Source organism: Tinamus guttatus, unplaced genomic scaffold (genome assembly GCF_059628265.1).
Source record: "Tinamus guttatus ecotype Peru unplaced genomic scaffold, ASM5962826v1 Tinamus_guttatus_pri_ptg000083l, whole genome shotgun sequence".
Lineage (NCBI taxonomy): Eukaryota > Metazoa > Chordata > Aves > Tinamiformes > Tinamidae > Tinamus > Tinamus guttatus.
The window spans coordinates 1767684-1784720 of NW_028288617.1; the positions used below are offsets into that span (position 1 = coordinate 1767684).

The 17037-nt window shown below is 38.1% G+C and overlaps 1 protein-coding gene across 2 annotated transcripts in view; it reads right to left on the reverse strand.

Annotated features, from left to right (window-relative positions):
• FRMPD4 (FERM and PDZ domain containing 4) overlaps positions 1 to 17037 on the reverse strand; it is a 292161-nt gene that overhangs the window by 12582 nt on the left and 262542 nt on the right. For both annotated transcript variants that reach the window (XM_088520224.1, XM_088520223.1), the window contains exons 6-11: positions 10789 to 10893; positions 9468 to 9575; positions 5798 to 5929; positions 3608 to 3727; positions 2777 to 2913; positions 1414 to 1540 (exon numbers count right to left, since the gene is read on the reverse strand). In XM_088520224.1, the coding sequence (XP_088376350.1) occupies positions 1414 to 1540; positions 2777 to 2913; positions 3608 to 3727; positions 5798 to 5929; positions 9468 to 9575; positions 10789 to 10893 (729 nt within the window). The remainder of the gene's footprint in view (positions 1 to 1413; positions 1541 to 2776; positions 2914 to 3607; positions 3728 to 5797; positions 5930 to 9467; positions 9576 to 10788; positions 10894 to 17037) is intronic.

A 17037-nucleotide genomic window follows, 5' to 3' on the forward strand; every position in this document is an offset into this window, starting at 1 on the left:
TTCCAGCCACTAGATTTCTAGTCTAAGCATTTTAGGAGCCCCTAAATTTAGGTTCTTCTAGACTGCATGGAAGAAATGAATCCAAAGGAGAGACCCTACAGAGAATGCCTTGCCTAGCCCTTTGTAGGTGCAGAAAAACATAGAGGTTGTAAAAAAAAGGGAGAATCCTAAGAATGATAGGCTTCTACTTCACTTGGAGAAAAGTAAGACTCTAAACTGCTTCCCAGACTGATATCTGCACATGAACTAGAAGGTAATGATAAGACTAGATGCTTTCTGATTTCAAAAGCTCAAACCATAAAGAGGCAAACAAAAATAAACAAGTGAGCTACAGGAAGGGATTCTCATCATCCTTATTCTATCCAAGCATCAATATTGTACCCCACCTTAAGAGTCCTGTTTCCAAAATTTCTGAAGTAAAACCAAAACTTATACTACCGGTATAAACAGTAAGTAATTGGCTTTATTTAGCCAGAAAGGTGTCTGTCCTTCCCTAAACACACAGATGCAGGCCCCCAGGGGGATGCATGAGAAGCTCACCAACTCCAAGCAAGTCTTCTGCTGATCACAGCAAACTCTAGATTGGGCACTACATTTTTGGGGGGTCTGCCACTCAGACAGAAAGTGGCACGGAGCAGGATTCAGCTCATTTTATATCTCAGCTAGTCACTCCAGATTCTTTTTATAGCCAAAGGAGAAAAACAGCCATTTCTAGGACACAAGTCATCCGACCTATTTTTGGTGCCTAATGTGGGATGGGATGAATCGCTCCCTCAAAGTGCCTGTTTCTCTCCACTGACTACAAACACACTCTAGGTGGCTCTAGGAATAACAATACGGTGTGTAAAACCAGCCTCTGCTGTATGCATATAACCAAGGGATTTCTCTGAGACGTTACATTTTCGTCCAGGTGAAGTGAAAGCTTAATGCTTAGAAAAGCCTTTTACAACAACAAGGAAGGTTATTTACAGCAACAAACACCACCTATTCACTTACAGCAAAAGGCATCTATCTACAACATAACTGAAAACAATCCTAAAAAACAGCATTCTTGTTAAACCCATAGGTTAATGCAGCTTGGATCAGAGCATCATAGCGGGAACAATTTCCTAACAAGTTTGCCATTAAAAGGAAGCACTAAACGAATTAAAAATATATAATTTTTATCGTATGTGGAATGTTAATAACCAGTTTTCTACCATTCTCTAGATAAGATGGTTTAGTTGGGGTATAATTAATTACTTCAATTGTTCTTGGCTACATCATAATAAGCACCAAAAGTTAAGTTGTCTACATTCTCCAAAAACATAATGGCTAGGTGCTTTTCCAAAGGACTAATTTTAAGTGTTTCCCATGCATACCACCCTCTCTGGTCTTTAAAACATATTTTCCATTAAGATGCAAATGTAATACCTTTTTACCCGGAGGAACTAGGTTTTGATTTGCTTTGACAAGGTGTGAAAGTGCTTTCTTTATGTTCTTTTCTTTCATGCTTTGCAGCACAGCAGATGGAAGAAAAGTCTCTAATCCCCATTCTTTTCTGCAATAAAAGGCATATATTTAATTTTACATTCCTGCGATAATTATTTATCTAAAGACTATGGTCAAGTAAATGAACTCCTGAAAGCACAGGGAGGATTGATGGAAGTCCATGGTGTTGCAGTAATGCAATATTTTCAAACTATACATTAGTTATGAAGAAGATGCTTTAAAACATGAATATATTATCTCTCCTCTCTCCCAACCCTATCACTCAGAAAAAAAGTTTAAAGTTTTCCTGTTTAAAATCTAGGCTTTATTGTTAAGTATCACTTAATTGCTACATATCCAAGTACCACTATAAAATCAAAATTACAGAAGATCTAAAAACCTAAGTCCAGGCTTCATTTAATTTTCTAGTTTCTTAGAGCAAGTCAAACCTGGTCTTTGTCACTTGCATTTCATTTTGCTCCTCAAAGACAACCAGTCCCCTCCTTTTAACCCCAATTGGTTCTGCATTAAGAATCCCTTTTGATAGAAGACTGACTCTTCACTAATGAGCAATTACTTCTGCTGATTCATTAGTAGGAAACAATATAACATGATCCTCACTAAGGTGAATGAACTACTAGGCTGAGTGTTTAAAGTTATTTCTATTCTGTAATCAAATTAAGCACTATCTAACAGTGAAAAGTTATTTTTTTAATCCAAGCAGATTTACAGCAGCAATTTAATTTTAGAAATTTTATATTCCTTTATAATTACAAATATTTGCTCTTTGGGCTTTTGTAGAAAATTATAATGAAAACATAAAACAGATCACTACAGGATATTTCTGTATGTAAGAAACTTTCTTTGATAAAGACAGAATCTACGACCCTGCAGTCTTCTAAACCAAGAAATCATCTGACTTATCCTATAACCATCTCTGTACCAAAATCTTAGGATTCGGGCCATGTAAACGTGGATATGACTTACATTTTTGAAAGCAAGTGGGTTAACACTATTTATGGTGTTGAAGGCCTTACAGTTGGACTCAATGATCTTGAAGGTCTTTTCCAACCATAATGTTTCTATGATTCTATGATTTACACTTAAAGGCTATTTCCTGTGCTTAAACGGATGGCCAAAAGTAGACACATAATCCACATGTGCAGCTTTTAACCTGAGTCATTTCCAGTGACAAAGAAGGAACCTAAAGTTGTCGCATGCATGTTATTAAGGAAATTACCTTAGAGAATCTCTAAGTTATTCTTAATCCTTCGCTTATAAAGAAAATACTTTATTATCAACTTACTCTATATATTTGAGAGAGATTTTCTGAGTTTGCTTGGTGGTCACAGTTGCGATATACATTTGTAATGCAGCCAAACGCAGGGCAATGTCGTATTTCAGTTCTGGTCCAAATCTTTCCTGAACCACATCGTTACAGCTCTGTCAAAGAACCAGTAGAGGGAGCATCAAGTTCAAAAATCTTGCACTAAAACTACATTATAATCCATTTTTTGAAAGAAATATGAAGATTAGCCCCAAAGTCTAAACAGCAGGACCATGCTGAAGGTAAGACTGAAGCTCTCAAGAGGTGTCAGATGCTCACAGGAGGTAGATATGTTTAAGCAACATAAGAACTTCTGCTTGGGGACAGAAGGCAGGAACATTTTGATCTAAGCTCTCTCTCTTTCTTCATTTTCCTAAGGAGAAGAGTAATCCTCTTTCTGAGTGACTGTTGGGAGGGTGCTAGAGTATCTGGTTGAGGATAGAGGATTCTGCCTGCTCAAACATCCACCAGGGAACTACATTGCTTACACACCAGCATTCTCATCCATTCTACCACAAGTTCCTTCTCAGATATCACTTCTGCCTGGATATAGTATCAGAAATCAGTTTTAGTAATTATTTTGGCTTTACTCTCTTTGAAAGCCAAATACATTTTGGAAAGATATTATTATTACGGAAGAAAGGGGACTTCCCTCAAAATAAAGATCTGCACATTCCCAAAGTTTTGTATGTCTGAAACAGAAATGAGAACTTACCACAGCCACAGTTTTCTATGTGAAGACATAAATCTACTCAGTAAAATAATCTTTTTATTAGTCTTCATACTACCAATGTCCTCACTTTCACTCACCTGTACATACAGATATTCAAAAGCAACTGGATCTCTTCTTAAAAGATCAATGGGATCCTTTGGGACAAAGCTAATCCTGAAAAGACATCTCATCTTATGGGAGCTTGGCCTCTGTGTCACCTAGGATTGTACAATAACCACATGAGAGCTTGGCCATACTACAACGCAATCGTGATTTTAAACTTTCAGACCCTGCTCCAAACACACTGATAGCAAGGAAAACTATTCTGTCCAACACACCTTTGCAATGGGTGCTTTATTAAGTATTACACATAAATATATAAAAAAATATATAATCTTCTGAAAGGAATTAAGACATACATAGCCACGACTGCCCAACGCAACTCATTCTCCAAGCAATGAAATGTACTTGCTCAAAACCACAGCAAAAGGACAGATGACACAGACCGTATTTAAAATGATCCAACCAATGAGGTGTACTTCAGCAGGATCAAGGCTTTTAATGAGAGGTCATATTTTATTTCTCAGACTGACAGTGCAGGTGAAGGGCAGGTTGGCAGATACTCTCACTTTCTCTTGATTGTATTAAATGTAAATGCAATTTGTGAGAAATTTTATCTTTTCAGTTTTCCTGGGTTTTTCTGGATTAAGATACTTGTCCCTAAACTTCTGACACATACAAATCTATCCCTTCTTTGCTTGTTGGTCAGCAAAAATCTTTGTTAAAAGATGTAGTACAATAATCTGGGTATATTCACAGGGGACTGTCACAAAGCTAATGAATAATTGGATGAAAGGGCAGCAATCCAATAACACAATAACACTATCGTCAGTCATGGTCAGCAGCAACATTATAATAGCAAATTAAAGTATCGCTGATTGTACAGGAACTTCAAGGAAGAAATCCTCAGAATTAATGTAGTTTATGCAGTTTATTTAGTTAGACTAATGTAGTTAGAGAGTTGCTGTACTTTATAATCAATGTCTTTAACTTATAAAACTATACATTTTTAAATCTTCATCAAGCAACTGTCTTGCACTCACAATTTTCAAAATGTATGCTTATCCACATTGTCTTTGTCCTCCTTCCCAAGTATCTAGGCATAGCCTGGATGCATCAATAAAAGCTCAGGATGGGATTTTAAGCCCCATGTGGCTTATTCTGATCCTTTTGATTTCAGCGGGAATTTTCCCAATTACTTCAAAGACAGAGAGCTAGGGCAGGGGAGTACTGAGTACTTCTCAATATTGTACATTCAGTGCATAGTTTATAACCACAAGAAAAGAATGTTAAGATGACAAAGGCAAATGTTCAAAATTTGGAAAATGCTTGAAAGCTTGTTAGTTGATAAACTAAGTTATTTCATACTGTGACAGAGGCTATAAATGATTAAAGGAATTCAAATATTTAAATTTAATTATTGCTTTACATACCATTTAATAATCATTTCTCTTACTTGGAAAATTTAGGTAAATTTTAAATATGATAGCGTTCTCCTGTAATATAGAAACATTATGGAAAATTACATGCTAAATGGTTTGGCGTAATGATAAGCAGCTAAGATTAGGGTCCTCTCCCGGGGAGAGTGAAGCAACTTATCTCTTGTCAGAGGTAGCCTGTCAGCAGCCTAATTCTCCTCTCTGATCTAAGGAAGAAAGTCACAACAAACATTTTCTGGCTCACAACTCATCATCACATAACTGACATAATGTATCACAGTATAAACATGTCAAACTTGGCTTCATCAGAAAGAGCATTATTTCCTGTTTCCAGATACATGTTTGTATAACCAGATAGGAATCAAAGATCAAAATATACTTTTAAGGAATTTTGACAGACTATGTTTTTAGAATTGTTAGAACGGATTTTTTAATTGTTCAGAATGTTTAGTAGATGATACACAAGATATGTAGATACACAAGATATGAAAAAGACTTTACTAAATATTTCCCAGCTTTAAGTATGATATTTAATGAATTTTTTAACATATTTTAATGGCCAAATGAAGCAATGAAACATCATGCCTATATTACAGGAAACTGATCATCTGTGAGGAGGTGATTCCTACAACCTACAACCTACAACAATCTGTGTAATGGTATTAAGTCTTTCATTCACCAAATTGAATGATAAATCTTGCAATTAACTTAAATAATTAAAAGGTTGGTAATTTACTGATTAACCAGTCTCATTAATATCCTTTCTTTTCCACATATCATTACACAAACCTGAGTTAGAGTCTCCTGTTCATGTAGCAAGAGGAGTTTTGTTCCAGATCCTTCAACCCTCTGCTCCAGCATCAGTGAAAAATGTTCGATGCACTTGATGGAAAGCTTTTCTTGGAGAGTTAAGATGACATCCTAATTAACAAAGAATTTATAAAATGTCATTAAATTCATGTAATACTTGGAACCCAGTTCTTCACTGCCACACACTCTGCACATACAGAGCATATGGTAAAAGCCCAGCGGTTAAAGGTCGGGATGGTACTGTTCCCACTAATTTTGTATAAGTTTGAAGGGCTATTACATTCATCCAGGGGAGAAGCAGCACCTTTATATTCAAACATCTCTGGAATGGTATCAAACACTCATGTGAAAAATACATACATGGAATTACTGTGAATGGACAGTTCTTGGTGCAGTTTATTGCACAATGCAAATTATACTGCATTAGCCTTAAATCATACTCCCCCCAGCCCCTCTGGAAATACAGCCTATTGCATGCAGAATGTCAGACAGGGTTGCCTTTCCTCTCTCCACATATTTGTGAGGGAGAGCCACCAAGCAATAAGGACAGAGCAATCTTCAGACTAAGATGGGCCAAAAAAAAAAAAAGAAATGGATGGCCCTTATTTGCTCTTATGGCTAATCTTTTTTAAAAACACACTTTGATCTTTTACTTATGAACACATCTGCATTTAAAATCCTGACAAAAAGTCAACAATTATAATACCTATGCCATGCAGCAGTTCTAAATTCAGGGGTCATTTTAATTATCACTATAACTCTATGGTGTAGCAGACAGAGATATATAATAACCCATAATTTAAAAACAGTATCACACTAGTGAAAGATTAAAGCATTTCTATCCACCCAAGAGAATTTTAGATATACATAAGGATCCAGATTGGTAGGATTTACTAAGGAGATCATGATAAATATAATACATGTATTTTAACATAAGTTAGGAAGATTAATTGAACAATTACAGTATGTTTATTGAAAATCAACACCAAACTGGTGGAAGAATGAAAGATGTGTAAGGGGGATGGGAATAATTCTGTATGCTGTAAAAAATAAAGGCATTAATGGATTGCATGCAACCCCTCTAAATAGGGGAAGTTAATATTATACTCTTTTAACTAATGGGGAGTTTATTGCTTACACATTAAATCTACTTTTATTTATACTCCTAAACCATGTTCAAAGACAAGGAATATAACAGTAACATGAAGAAATATGGTATTAAATGGAAGTTTTGAAGATAAAGTAATGAGGTAGTATAAAAGACACTATTTATTGCTAATTATTTTGGATTTTTAAATACGTTGCTTAAATATATAGGCAATGAGCTATCCAAAGAGGTTATTTTTTTGCTAACACACAACGACAGAGGAGGGTTGCAGGGCAGCTGTAGAGATCATCTGGTCCAACCCCATTGCAGCGTCTGTTAGAGCAGGTTGCCCAGGGCTGTGTCCAGTTGGGTTTTGAGTACCTCCAAAGATGAGACTCACAATCTGTTCAGGAAACCTGCGTAAGTGATTAGTTCCCTCACAGAGAAGACTGTGTTCTACTACGTTCAGGTAAAATTTCCTGTGTTTCAAAATGTGCCTGTTGTCTCTTGTCCTACCACTGAGCACCACCGAGAACAGTTTGGCCCCATCCTCTTCACATCTTCCCATCAGATATTCATACACATTGAGCCTTGTGCCTTCTCTTCTCAGATTGAACAATCCCAGCTCTCTCATGCTTTCATCATATGAGAGATGCTCTTCATCATCTTCATGGCCCTTTGCAGAGTTGCTCCAGTAGGTCCATATCTCTCTTGTATCGGAGAGCCTAGACCTGGACACAGCACTCTGGATGTGGCTTTGCCAGGGATAAGGAGAAGGAAAGGATCTCCTTCCTTGACCTGCTGGTAACGCTCTGCCTAATGCAGCTTTGGCTGTTTCTGGCCCCAAGGCATGCTGCAGGCCCATGTTCAATTTGTTGTCCACTGGGATTCCCAGGGTCTTCTCTGCAAAACTGTTCTCCAGCAGGTTGATCCTCAGCCTGTCTTGACGTATGGGGCGGACCTGGGCTGCATACAGCCCCAGCCTATCTTCTCATCCAGTAAGTTATAATCAACCAATTCAGATGTTGCTTCTCATGTGGACTGCAGCTCATCACTGTTTGCACCCTTCCGTTCGTTCAACGATCAATGATCGAGGACATTCAGGCACACATACACACATGTATGTGATAGAAAGCTGTGCATGCTGTGGAGTACATAGAGGAAACTGTTCCTGAAAAAAGCAATAATACTGAACTGACGAGCCATATGGGTTTCTTTGCAAATAACTACAGTACACTGTAGTTATGTGGCTACACCGTACATGACACAACCATGACAGAACTGCTGACAACTAATTTGATGTGATGGACATAGAACAGTCCCCCGGGGCAAAACACCCTGTAACAGATTGGCTGGTTATATGATTGCACAATAAAATACTGAGAAGGGAGTTCATGGATCTTAGAAGGGGATGGGGACCTCAAACTCCTTGTGAAGCATGTCTCCTAATTCTTGACCCAGACAAATTCTCAAATGGACTTCTGTAACCCACGGCTGTAGTATGGAGGCTTGTACTCATTCCATGGGCTCAATTTATGCCTAAGATGTATATATGAATTATAAACAGTGTTTGCAGACTCCTTTTCAGTCTAACTTTAATATCTGTTTGTTCCTTCATCTGCAGGCAAGAATAAATTTCTCCACTTCTACTTTAGTAAGTTGTTCTTGCTGTTCCAACTGGTTGAGCATGTGACATAATCACAGTGAGCAGAAAAGCAGGGTTTCTGGAAATATGCACAGTTTTACAGTCCCTTAAAGACAGCAAAATCTGGCACTGCAGCTGAAAATTGCACTCCTGTCTTTGCTGCTCATTCCCACCCATGTATCTCTCTTCTCTCATAGTCACAAGTGTGCACGCAACCATGTGATGAACTAGATTTGGTAACAGATCTGGGTTAAAACTAACTCACTCAAACCAAAACGCCTGAGAGAAAAAAACATGCTCAACTGTGCTAGCCATTTGCTTACGATATTACTACAAGACATTCACACACATCAACAACAACTTTCATGTAGGAACCTGAATTGAAGACAGTGTCACAGATACTTCCCTAGTAGCCTTAGCAGTGGGTTTGGGCTTCATGGCTCTGTTAAATCTCTGCATGGGATATGTTAGGGAAAGTATAAAGGACATAAGCAGAGATAAGAACAATTTATCACCAGCATTACCCTAAAATATTCCAACATAAGTTCACTGGATGACAAACTAGATGATATTTAATTAGCAACCAATATCTTAATCTTCTTAGCTTCTTATGGTGACAAATCATGCTAGCATTTGGCAGCATATCAAAAGGACAGGTCCATGCAATTTTAAATCGTGCTCCAGGCACATCAAGGTGATCACTCTTACTCTTTCTTCATTCACAGTACAATCATGGTACTAGCACAGAAACAGAATGAAACATTATTTCTTAGCTATGAATCCAGCCATAACTGAAAACACTAGTCATTCTGACCTTAACGGGTGCAAAATAAATTCAGTTATCAAAAGGTCTTGAAAAAATATTTAATTGGCATCCTGGGCATTGCATGTAATGGGATTTAGTAGATTTAGCCTACCTTTATTGAAGTGCTGCAATCAAAGCGGAAAGATTTGGTTTGTCCGTTTTCAAGATACACCTTCAGAACATTTGGCATGAAAAGAAGTGAATTGTCCTTAACTGTTTCCTGCCAAGCAAACAGGTGAATCAGATTACAACTCCACTTCACTTGTTACAAGGGAAATTGAAATTGTGTTCTATGGAGGAGGACATTGTACAGATGAGAAGGTAACGTCTGAAAATGGTTTTGTTGACTCAAACTAAAAGCAGAATTAGCTATGCCCTGTAAAATTCTTGCCATACTCACTACAGCTCCATCTACCACCTGTCTTTTTTTGGAATAAATGTGGGGTCATATACATTTCATTGCCAATTTGGAATATTTTCTTTACTTAAATACTGTCCTTCTGTCAGTAAGCTCTACCCCTAAAGTTGAAACATTTTCAATAAAAAAAAACAAAACAGACTGCTTTGCCTCTGCAATGCAGAGAGCTATCTAGTGCCTTTAATCTATGTAACTGGAACATCAGAATCTAGGAATTAGAATCTAAGATTAGAATTCTTTTACTAAGAATTAGTAAAAATTAAAATCAAGATGTTATACATTTTTTCTTAATGAGCGATATCAAATCTGGTAAAATTTAAGAATGATATTGCTATTATTTGTGACAATTCAGAAAACAAAAAGACAGGACAATAAACTCCATAAAGGAAGGCAAACAAATAAGGGTTTGCTTCTTCAAATAAAAAGCAAAATCTGCTGTTGAAAAAAACACAGTATCACTTTATGTTTGAAAGAATTGAACAAAGGCATCAGTGCAGAACAATGTTCTGGCAAATTATGAAAACAAGCTCATAAAACAAGTTCATGTTTAAGGAGGAGTTGAGCGACTCTCAAAACAAAGATGACTTTTCCTGAGGGCTGAAAAGAACAAGTTCAAGTAAATAATCCAAATTTTAAAAGAGGTTTGTAAGGTAGTCTTAATCTGTTTTCTTCATGTGCTACTTCTCTTGAGTTGATGGATTTTCCTTTTACAAAAATACTCTGAAGAAATAAGCAACAGATTATAAAGATGATGTGTGCTGTCTCCACAAAATGCATATTCACCAGCATTTTAACTTCTTTTTTTTTTTAAAGGGCCATTTTTTTTTACAGTCTTTGGTATCCAATTTGCAGATTTTAAAATGGGCCTTTCTGGAACTTTGGAAATACCCTTTTCTGATTTTCAGAAACTTATCATCATTATTCCTATCATGTATTTTCCTTACATTTCAGACTTGAGGCATACCTTTAGATGAAATTCTCAGTCCTTCCTGAGGTTAAAAAATTGAATACTCACCGATACCTGGCCATTGATAATTACTTCTTCTGAGAACCGCACTTTGACAGGATTGGACTTCAATCTTGCCTTTTTTGCAGCACTAATAAATGCTGATTTAGGAGACTGGAAGAAGAAATGATGACAGGATATATCATATAATTTCAAGTTAAAACATATCTTTCCTTTTTCAGTTACTTACCCTGTTTCTCACACTTTGGGTACTACACATATTCAGCAATACTCTGCATACTGTTCAATGAGAAACATGGAAATACTGCCAAATCATAATGCTTCTTGAGATAATATGTATCCACAAACATATACATACAGGTAACTACTGATGCATACAACACATGCTGAAACTTATGCCACAGTCAGACTGGAGCTGTGAGAAAGGTTCTCAGTATACATACAAATTCCTTATCGTGCTTTCTCAGTGACTGCTGTCAACCATACTTGCTTGTATGAATGAACATCGGTCAATGACCAGTCAGTGACCAAACTGCAAATGGACAATTTTGGCATGGCTCATGGTCCACTACAGACATATACACACAGTTTTTGGAAAAAAAAAAAAAAAAACGTGTCTGAGAGTTCTCCAAATACAGTGGTGTCTCATTATATCTGTTTACTTCCAAGCCCAGGTTACAATCACCAAAAGGACCATATAAGCTAGAAGGTTTGTCCTCCATTCTCTACATAAATCTTGTGGAAGATTTGGTGACAACTGATCAGACACTTGTAGGATTAGGAGGATTATACAACGAGAAGTATTCTTGATTTTCTTCTGGGATGCAACTGACTTACTTATCTATCTACTGTGTTATTCATTGGACTGATCCATGTGCTCAGAAGAAAAACTCACCACATGGGGAGTTCAACTGACAACTGGAATACTGAATCTATTTTAAGTAACAAATCAAACATATACAGTCAAAACGATTTCCATTTTAAGTAGCAGAAGCAAGGTGGTTTTATTCTCAGGTCATTTACAAGCATGGAGCTCTTGGCATCACCTGACTCTATAAACAAGATGGATGGGTAATGGAAGAAATTCTGGCTTCACTGAAAACCAACGGGCTCCTTTGGGAAGAGTTTTCGTCCATTTATTTCAGTAAAATGTGAATTAGGATTTTCAGAATCTTATCCTAACTCAGGAACAGCCTCAGTTGTTTTGAGTACTGAATGTAACAACTCATATTGGTTTGCTCATCTGTGAGAAATCGGTGCAGGCATCGATGATGATCCTGCAACAACCTCCTATTATCAATGCAGCACAATGATGCTTGTAAACACCGCAAATCTTGTCGCCATCACTAAAATTTGGACATGATTAACAATCTGCAGGAGTGAAAAAGAAGTCCAGGCCATATGTGCTCCTGCAGTCCTTGATCTTGCGGAGACTGTAAAAAGCTATTTTTCTGTGATGGAGAAGTCTAGCTTTAAGAAACTGGCAGGATGAAATCTAGTTCATTTTTGTATGCCACTGACCTGTCATTACATGGAAAATGTGGTAACTATTACAAGCGGCTCAATATAAACCAATAAATAAGGAATGGAAGGTGTCACCCTCCAGGAAGTATTAGAGTCATCCGATAATTTCTGGAGGTCAAAACAGAATCAAGAAATAATAGTGAATGCTTCCTCAATTTTACAGTTCATTCTTACTTATCTTTTCTCTAATAGCTGTATGAAAGAAAACTCAAACATGGGACCAAACCAAGAAGAGGGTCCAAAACTAGTGATGAAAAACACAGAAGGGGCCCAAGAGATCAGAAAGAGTGGCAGAAAAAAAAAACACAAAATTTGAAAACAAAATTTCTTCTTCTGCAAGAAGATACAACATGGAAACGGTAATGCAGCATGCTTACATACAGTACTGTGGGGAGGAATACTTAGAAAGAGAGAGCTTGTGGTAACAATGGTCATTAAGATCGCTGGCATATGCCCTTCCTGCAGCATGTAAGGAGCATATTCTATCTGGTGTCCAAATAATTGACTGCATCCAAGTAATCACAGAATCCCAGAAAGGCTGAGGTTGGAAGGGACCTCTAGAGATCATCTAGTCCAACCCCCCCTGCTCCAGCAGGGACACCTAGAGCACGTGGCACAGGGTGCCATCCAGGCGGGTTTGGCAGATCTCCAGAGAAGGAGACTCCACAACCTCTCTGGGCAGCCTGTTCCAGGGCTCTGATATCCTCACAGGAAAGAAGTTCTTCCTCACATGGAGATAGGACTTCCTGTGTTTGGTTTCTACCTATTATCCCTTGTCCTGTCACTGGCCACCACTGAGAAAAGTTTGGACTCATCTTCTTTACACTCTCCCCTCAGGTATTTATACGTATTAATCAGATTTCCTCTCAGTCCTCTTCTCTAGGCTAAACAGGCCCAGCTCGCTCAGTCTTTACTCATATGGCAAAATCTCCAGTCCCATAATCATCTTCGTGGCTCTCCGCTGGACCCTCTCTAGATGCTCAATGTCCTTCTTGTACTGGGGAGCCCAGAACTGCACCCAATACTCCAGGTGCGGCCTCACCAGAGATGAGCAGAGGGGCAGGATCCCCTCTCTCGACCTGCTGGCAATGCTCCTCCTCATGCAGGCCAGGATTCCATTGGCCTTCTTGGCCACAAGGGCACATTGCTGCCTCATGGTTAACTTGTTGTCAACCAGGACTCCCAAATCCCTCTCTGCAGTGCTGCTTTCCAGCAGGTCAACCCCTAATCTGTACTAGTGTGTGGTGTTATTTCTCCCCAGGTGCAGGACCCTGCAGTTGTCCTTGTTGAACCTCAGGAGGTTCCTCTCTGCCCAACTCTCAAACCTTTCCAGTTCCCTCTGAATGGTAGCACTGCAACCTCTCTATTCCTGCTGCTGTGGGACGGCACAACTACAGGAACAGGCTGGCTCTCACTTGCAAAGCAGGAGAAAAAGAGGAGCATCTTTCAGGTACTCTTCTTGCTAAAAGGGGCTTCTTATGGCCGTTTGATCTTGTCACAGATAAGTCACTAGCCTGTCCTCTCTTTAGAGGCAGACTGCCAAATTTTCTTCTGGATTCTGGTAATGTTTTTCCCATAAGATAATTTTGTCAGACCACTATATGGCTTTATTTGCTCTCTAGAATCTCAAAAGTCAGTGCATGTGTGGGGGAATAAACACTTAAATTACCTCAGAAATGTGATATGGGAGCCCAACACAACTGAAAAGCTTAAGCATACATGAGGCCCCTGGAACCTACTTGGGCAACGAGGTTTAACATTATCACATGGCAAGAGGAATAAAATGTGCAGCTTCCCTACCTCCTCTGTGATAAAATGTGCACCTTCCCCAACTCCTCACTTCTACTACTGCCTGTCTGCACAAGGCAAAGTGGATAGGAGACACACATCTTACAAGATACTCTTGGTATACCTAACAGTATTTTTTTTCTAAAAAAAATGGACAAAACAAAAATGAGGAAAGCTATGCCAAGTGTTTTGGGGACCAGAATCTCTGCCAGTTAAAGGTTTGAACGATATCACAGCTTTTACATTGAATTACACAATCTCTATCGTTTCTATGTCTGCATTAGCTTGGCATTTGACATTTTCTCTTTGAGAAAGGAACTGTTTCCAGAGAGGGGAAAAAATCCTAAGCAGTGCATTTATTTTTGTTTATCAAAACTTACTTGTCTGTCTAACAAAACATCAGCACAATCATCTGCTGCTCTATTATATTTGAATCCCTTATCATTTCTAGACAAAGTGTGCTGGCAATAAATGATTCTCCAAGCTGCAGATTCATTTGTTTCTGATATGCCACCTTTTAGGCAAATTGAAGCCATTATTCTCAGCTGATGACCTTAAATGGGAAGTGTTTAAAGTAACATAGTAACTTTATCTCTGCAGATAAAGTATTTGCACAGTCACAGATAAAATGAGGGAACACATTTTTATAACAAATCAAAATACTCCAGAAATACAAACTTCGCAATATGTGACTTATGCCGTATATTCTTCTAAAAAAATCAAGTTTATCAGGAATTTGAATATTTTTTACTGTTTGCCCAGGACTAAGGAAATCTTCAGCTGATTGTTTCAGTACTACTTAGAAAAAGTGCTAACAAGAGAGATTAAGGGTTGCACAGAGATTTTCCTGGAGAAAATGACTGTGAAAACCGAAACCCTTCTTTGAACTCTACTGCGATCATAATCTATGGGCATCCCATCAGGAGGATCAAAGCATGAGAAATTGCTTGTAACAAGAGAAGACTTTCTGAAAAACAGTATTTTTCTCTTTTTTTTTTCTCATCTCAAAATCAGAACTTTTGACAGCAGCATGACAGCAGATCATTTCCAAATATCAGTTTGAAATTATACTCTTTATGTTGAGGGAAACTGTTTTTACATTGAATAATAGTATATTCAGTATTTTGCCCACTTTTGCAGGTCAGCAGCAATTTGAGGCAATTCCAAGTGAAATGGTGTTTACCTTGCTGCAAAAGGCCCTCTGAGCTCACTGGTAGAGCTGTTGCAACAGCAAAATCATTCCTTATGCTCAAGAAAAAGAAGGATTTAGCAGCTTAGAGGAGGAAAGCATAGTACTGAGCTGCCACAAGGAAATAAAACAAGGTAGCAGTATGGGACAGTCATAAAGGTAAAAGGAAATCCTGCATTCTGAAAATTAGTGTCAAATCAGACTAAAGTAAGGTACTTTAAGTAGCCACAGATTTTATACATACAGTCAATTTTAAGCTTGTCACTTGACATTAGCTATCTACGAAATACTGTGTTTGTTACAAAATAAGGAAAAAATGGTATAACTGCAGAAATACGTTGATTTTTTTGGGCCATCTCTAAAGGCAGTTATGTGAGGCAAAATTTAGCAAGCAAATAAAACATGAAGAGGAAGAATTAAATTTATTAAGTGGAACAGTACATAATGCCCAAAGGCAAACTAAATATTGTCATTCATGGCTGTGAGCAAGGATGAAACAACTAGGCTCACTCACAGGAGCATTGCAGAAGAGTAGGTAGAGACAAGGAAGTAATAACGTTGAGAAATTTTACCATGCAGTAATTTGTTATCACCACAGGCACTGACAGATCACCATCAGGAGTGTTCCTTTGTTACATTATTGGCACAAGTTTAATTCCTGAAGTAATGATCAGATTTTTGATCATTCAGATATTTTTTTTTCCTAAACAATGTGATCTACCAGAGATGATTATATTTTGTTATCGCCAGAGGGTAATCACAGTCAAATCATTAGTTACACGCACACTCAACACATCTCTTCAAGGTAGGTAATCGCCAAAACTTATTTGAATCCAGGAACTGCAAAAATTCTATCAGTTCCATTTACTCTAAATTACAAGTTTATTGCGACTGTCCCACATGTCGTGAGTGAAACCTCGGATCTATTTCAGACTTTGTGGAATATATGCACATCTCACCTTGTCTCCTAACTAGATGAGTCTAGACATTTACCTCTACATTTATAAAACATGTAAGTTCTTCACAATATCATGTGGAGGCTTGATGAGAGGCCTCCTCACCAAGCTCCAACTCTTTATATTTATGGATTACTCCTTTACATTCACCACTTCTCATACATACGTGATGTCTCTTAAGTGCAGAGAAGTACATAAAAAGACAGCCTTGCTGTTTTACTTGAAGTCCTTCTGAGTAAATTCTGCAAGGAGGAGGAGGAGGACCTCTTGGAATGAAGGAACCTTCAGCCCAGACAAACCCAGGCACCGAAAAGGAAGGAATGTATGAACAATAATGCACCCGAGGCATGAGAAAATAAACAAAGAGGCAAAAACAGCAAATATGGTGGGTAAAGAGAAGAAAAGAGAACTAGACTGAGAAAAAGGAACACAGGGTGAAGGGTGGAGAGGCTGTGACACTTTGCTGAAACAATTAACATGAAGTTTTATGAAGATTTTTCACATATTTTTTCCTGATGAACTGGTTGTGTGATTTGTACAAGTGCACTCTAGAAAAAACAATGCAGCCTCCTGAAAGACAGGACCGATTCAGCAGCGCCCACTTGGATTTGGATTTATAGTGAACACTGCTAGGGAGAAAAGCTGTTCAACATAGTTCTTATATGAGAGGAGTCCTGTCCAAACAGCAAAAGGGTGGTTGGAAAGTGGCCACGTACCAGCCTGCACTTCCAGGAGGCAGCATACTCTGTTTGTTAGTAAGCACATCATAATCACGCTGTGTGTGCAACGAAAGACATGTATGGAATTAAGCATTCTAAAAGCTTATGCAAGTTACATTAG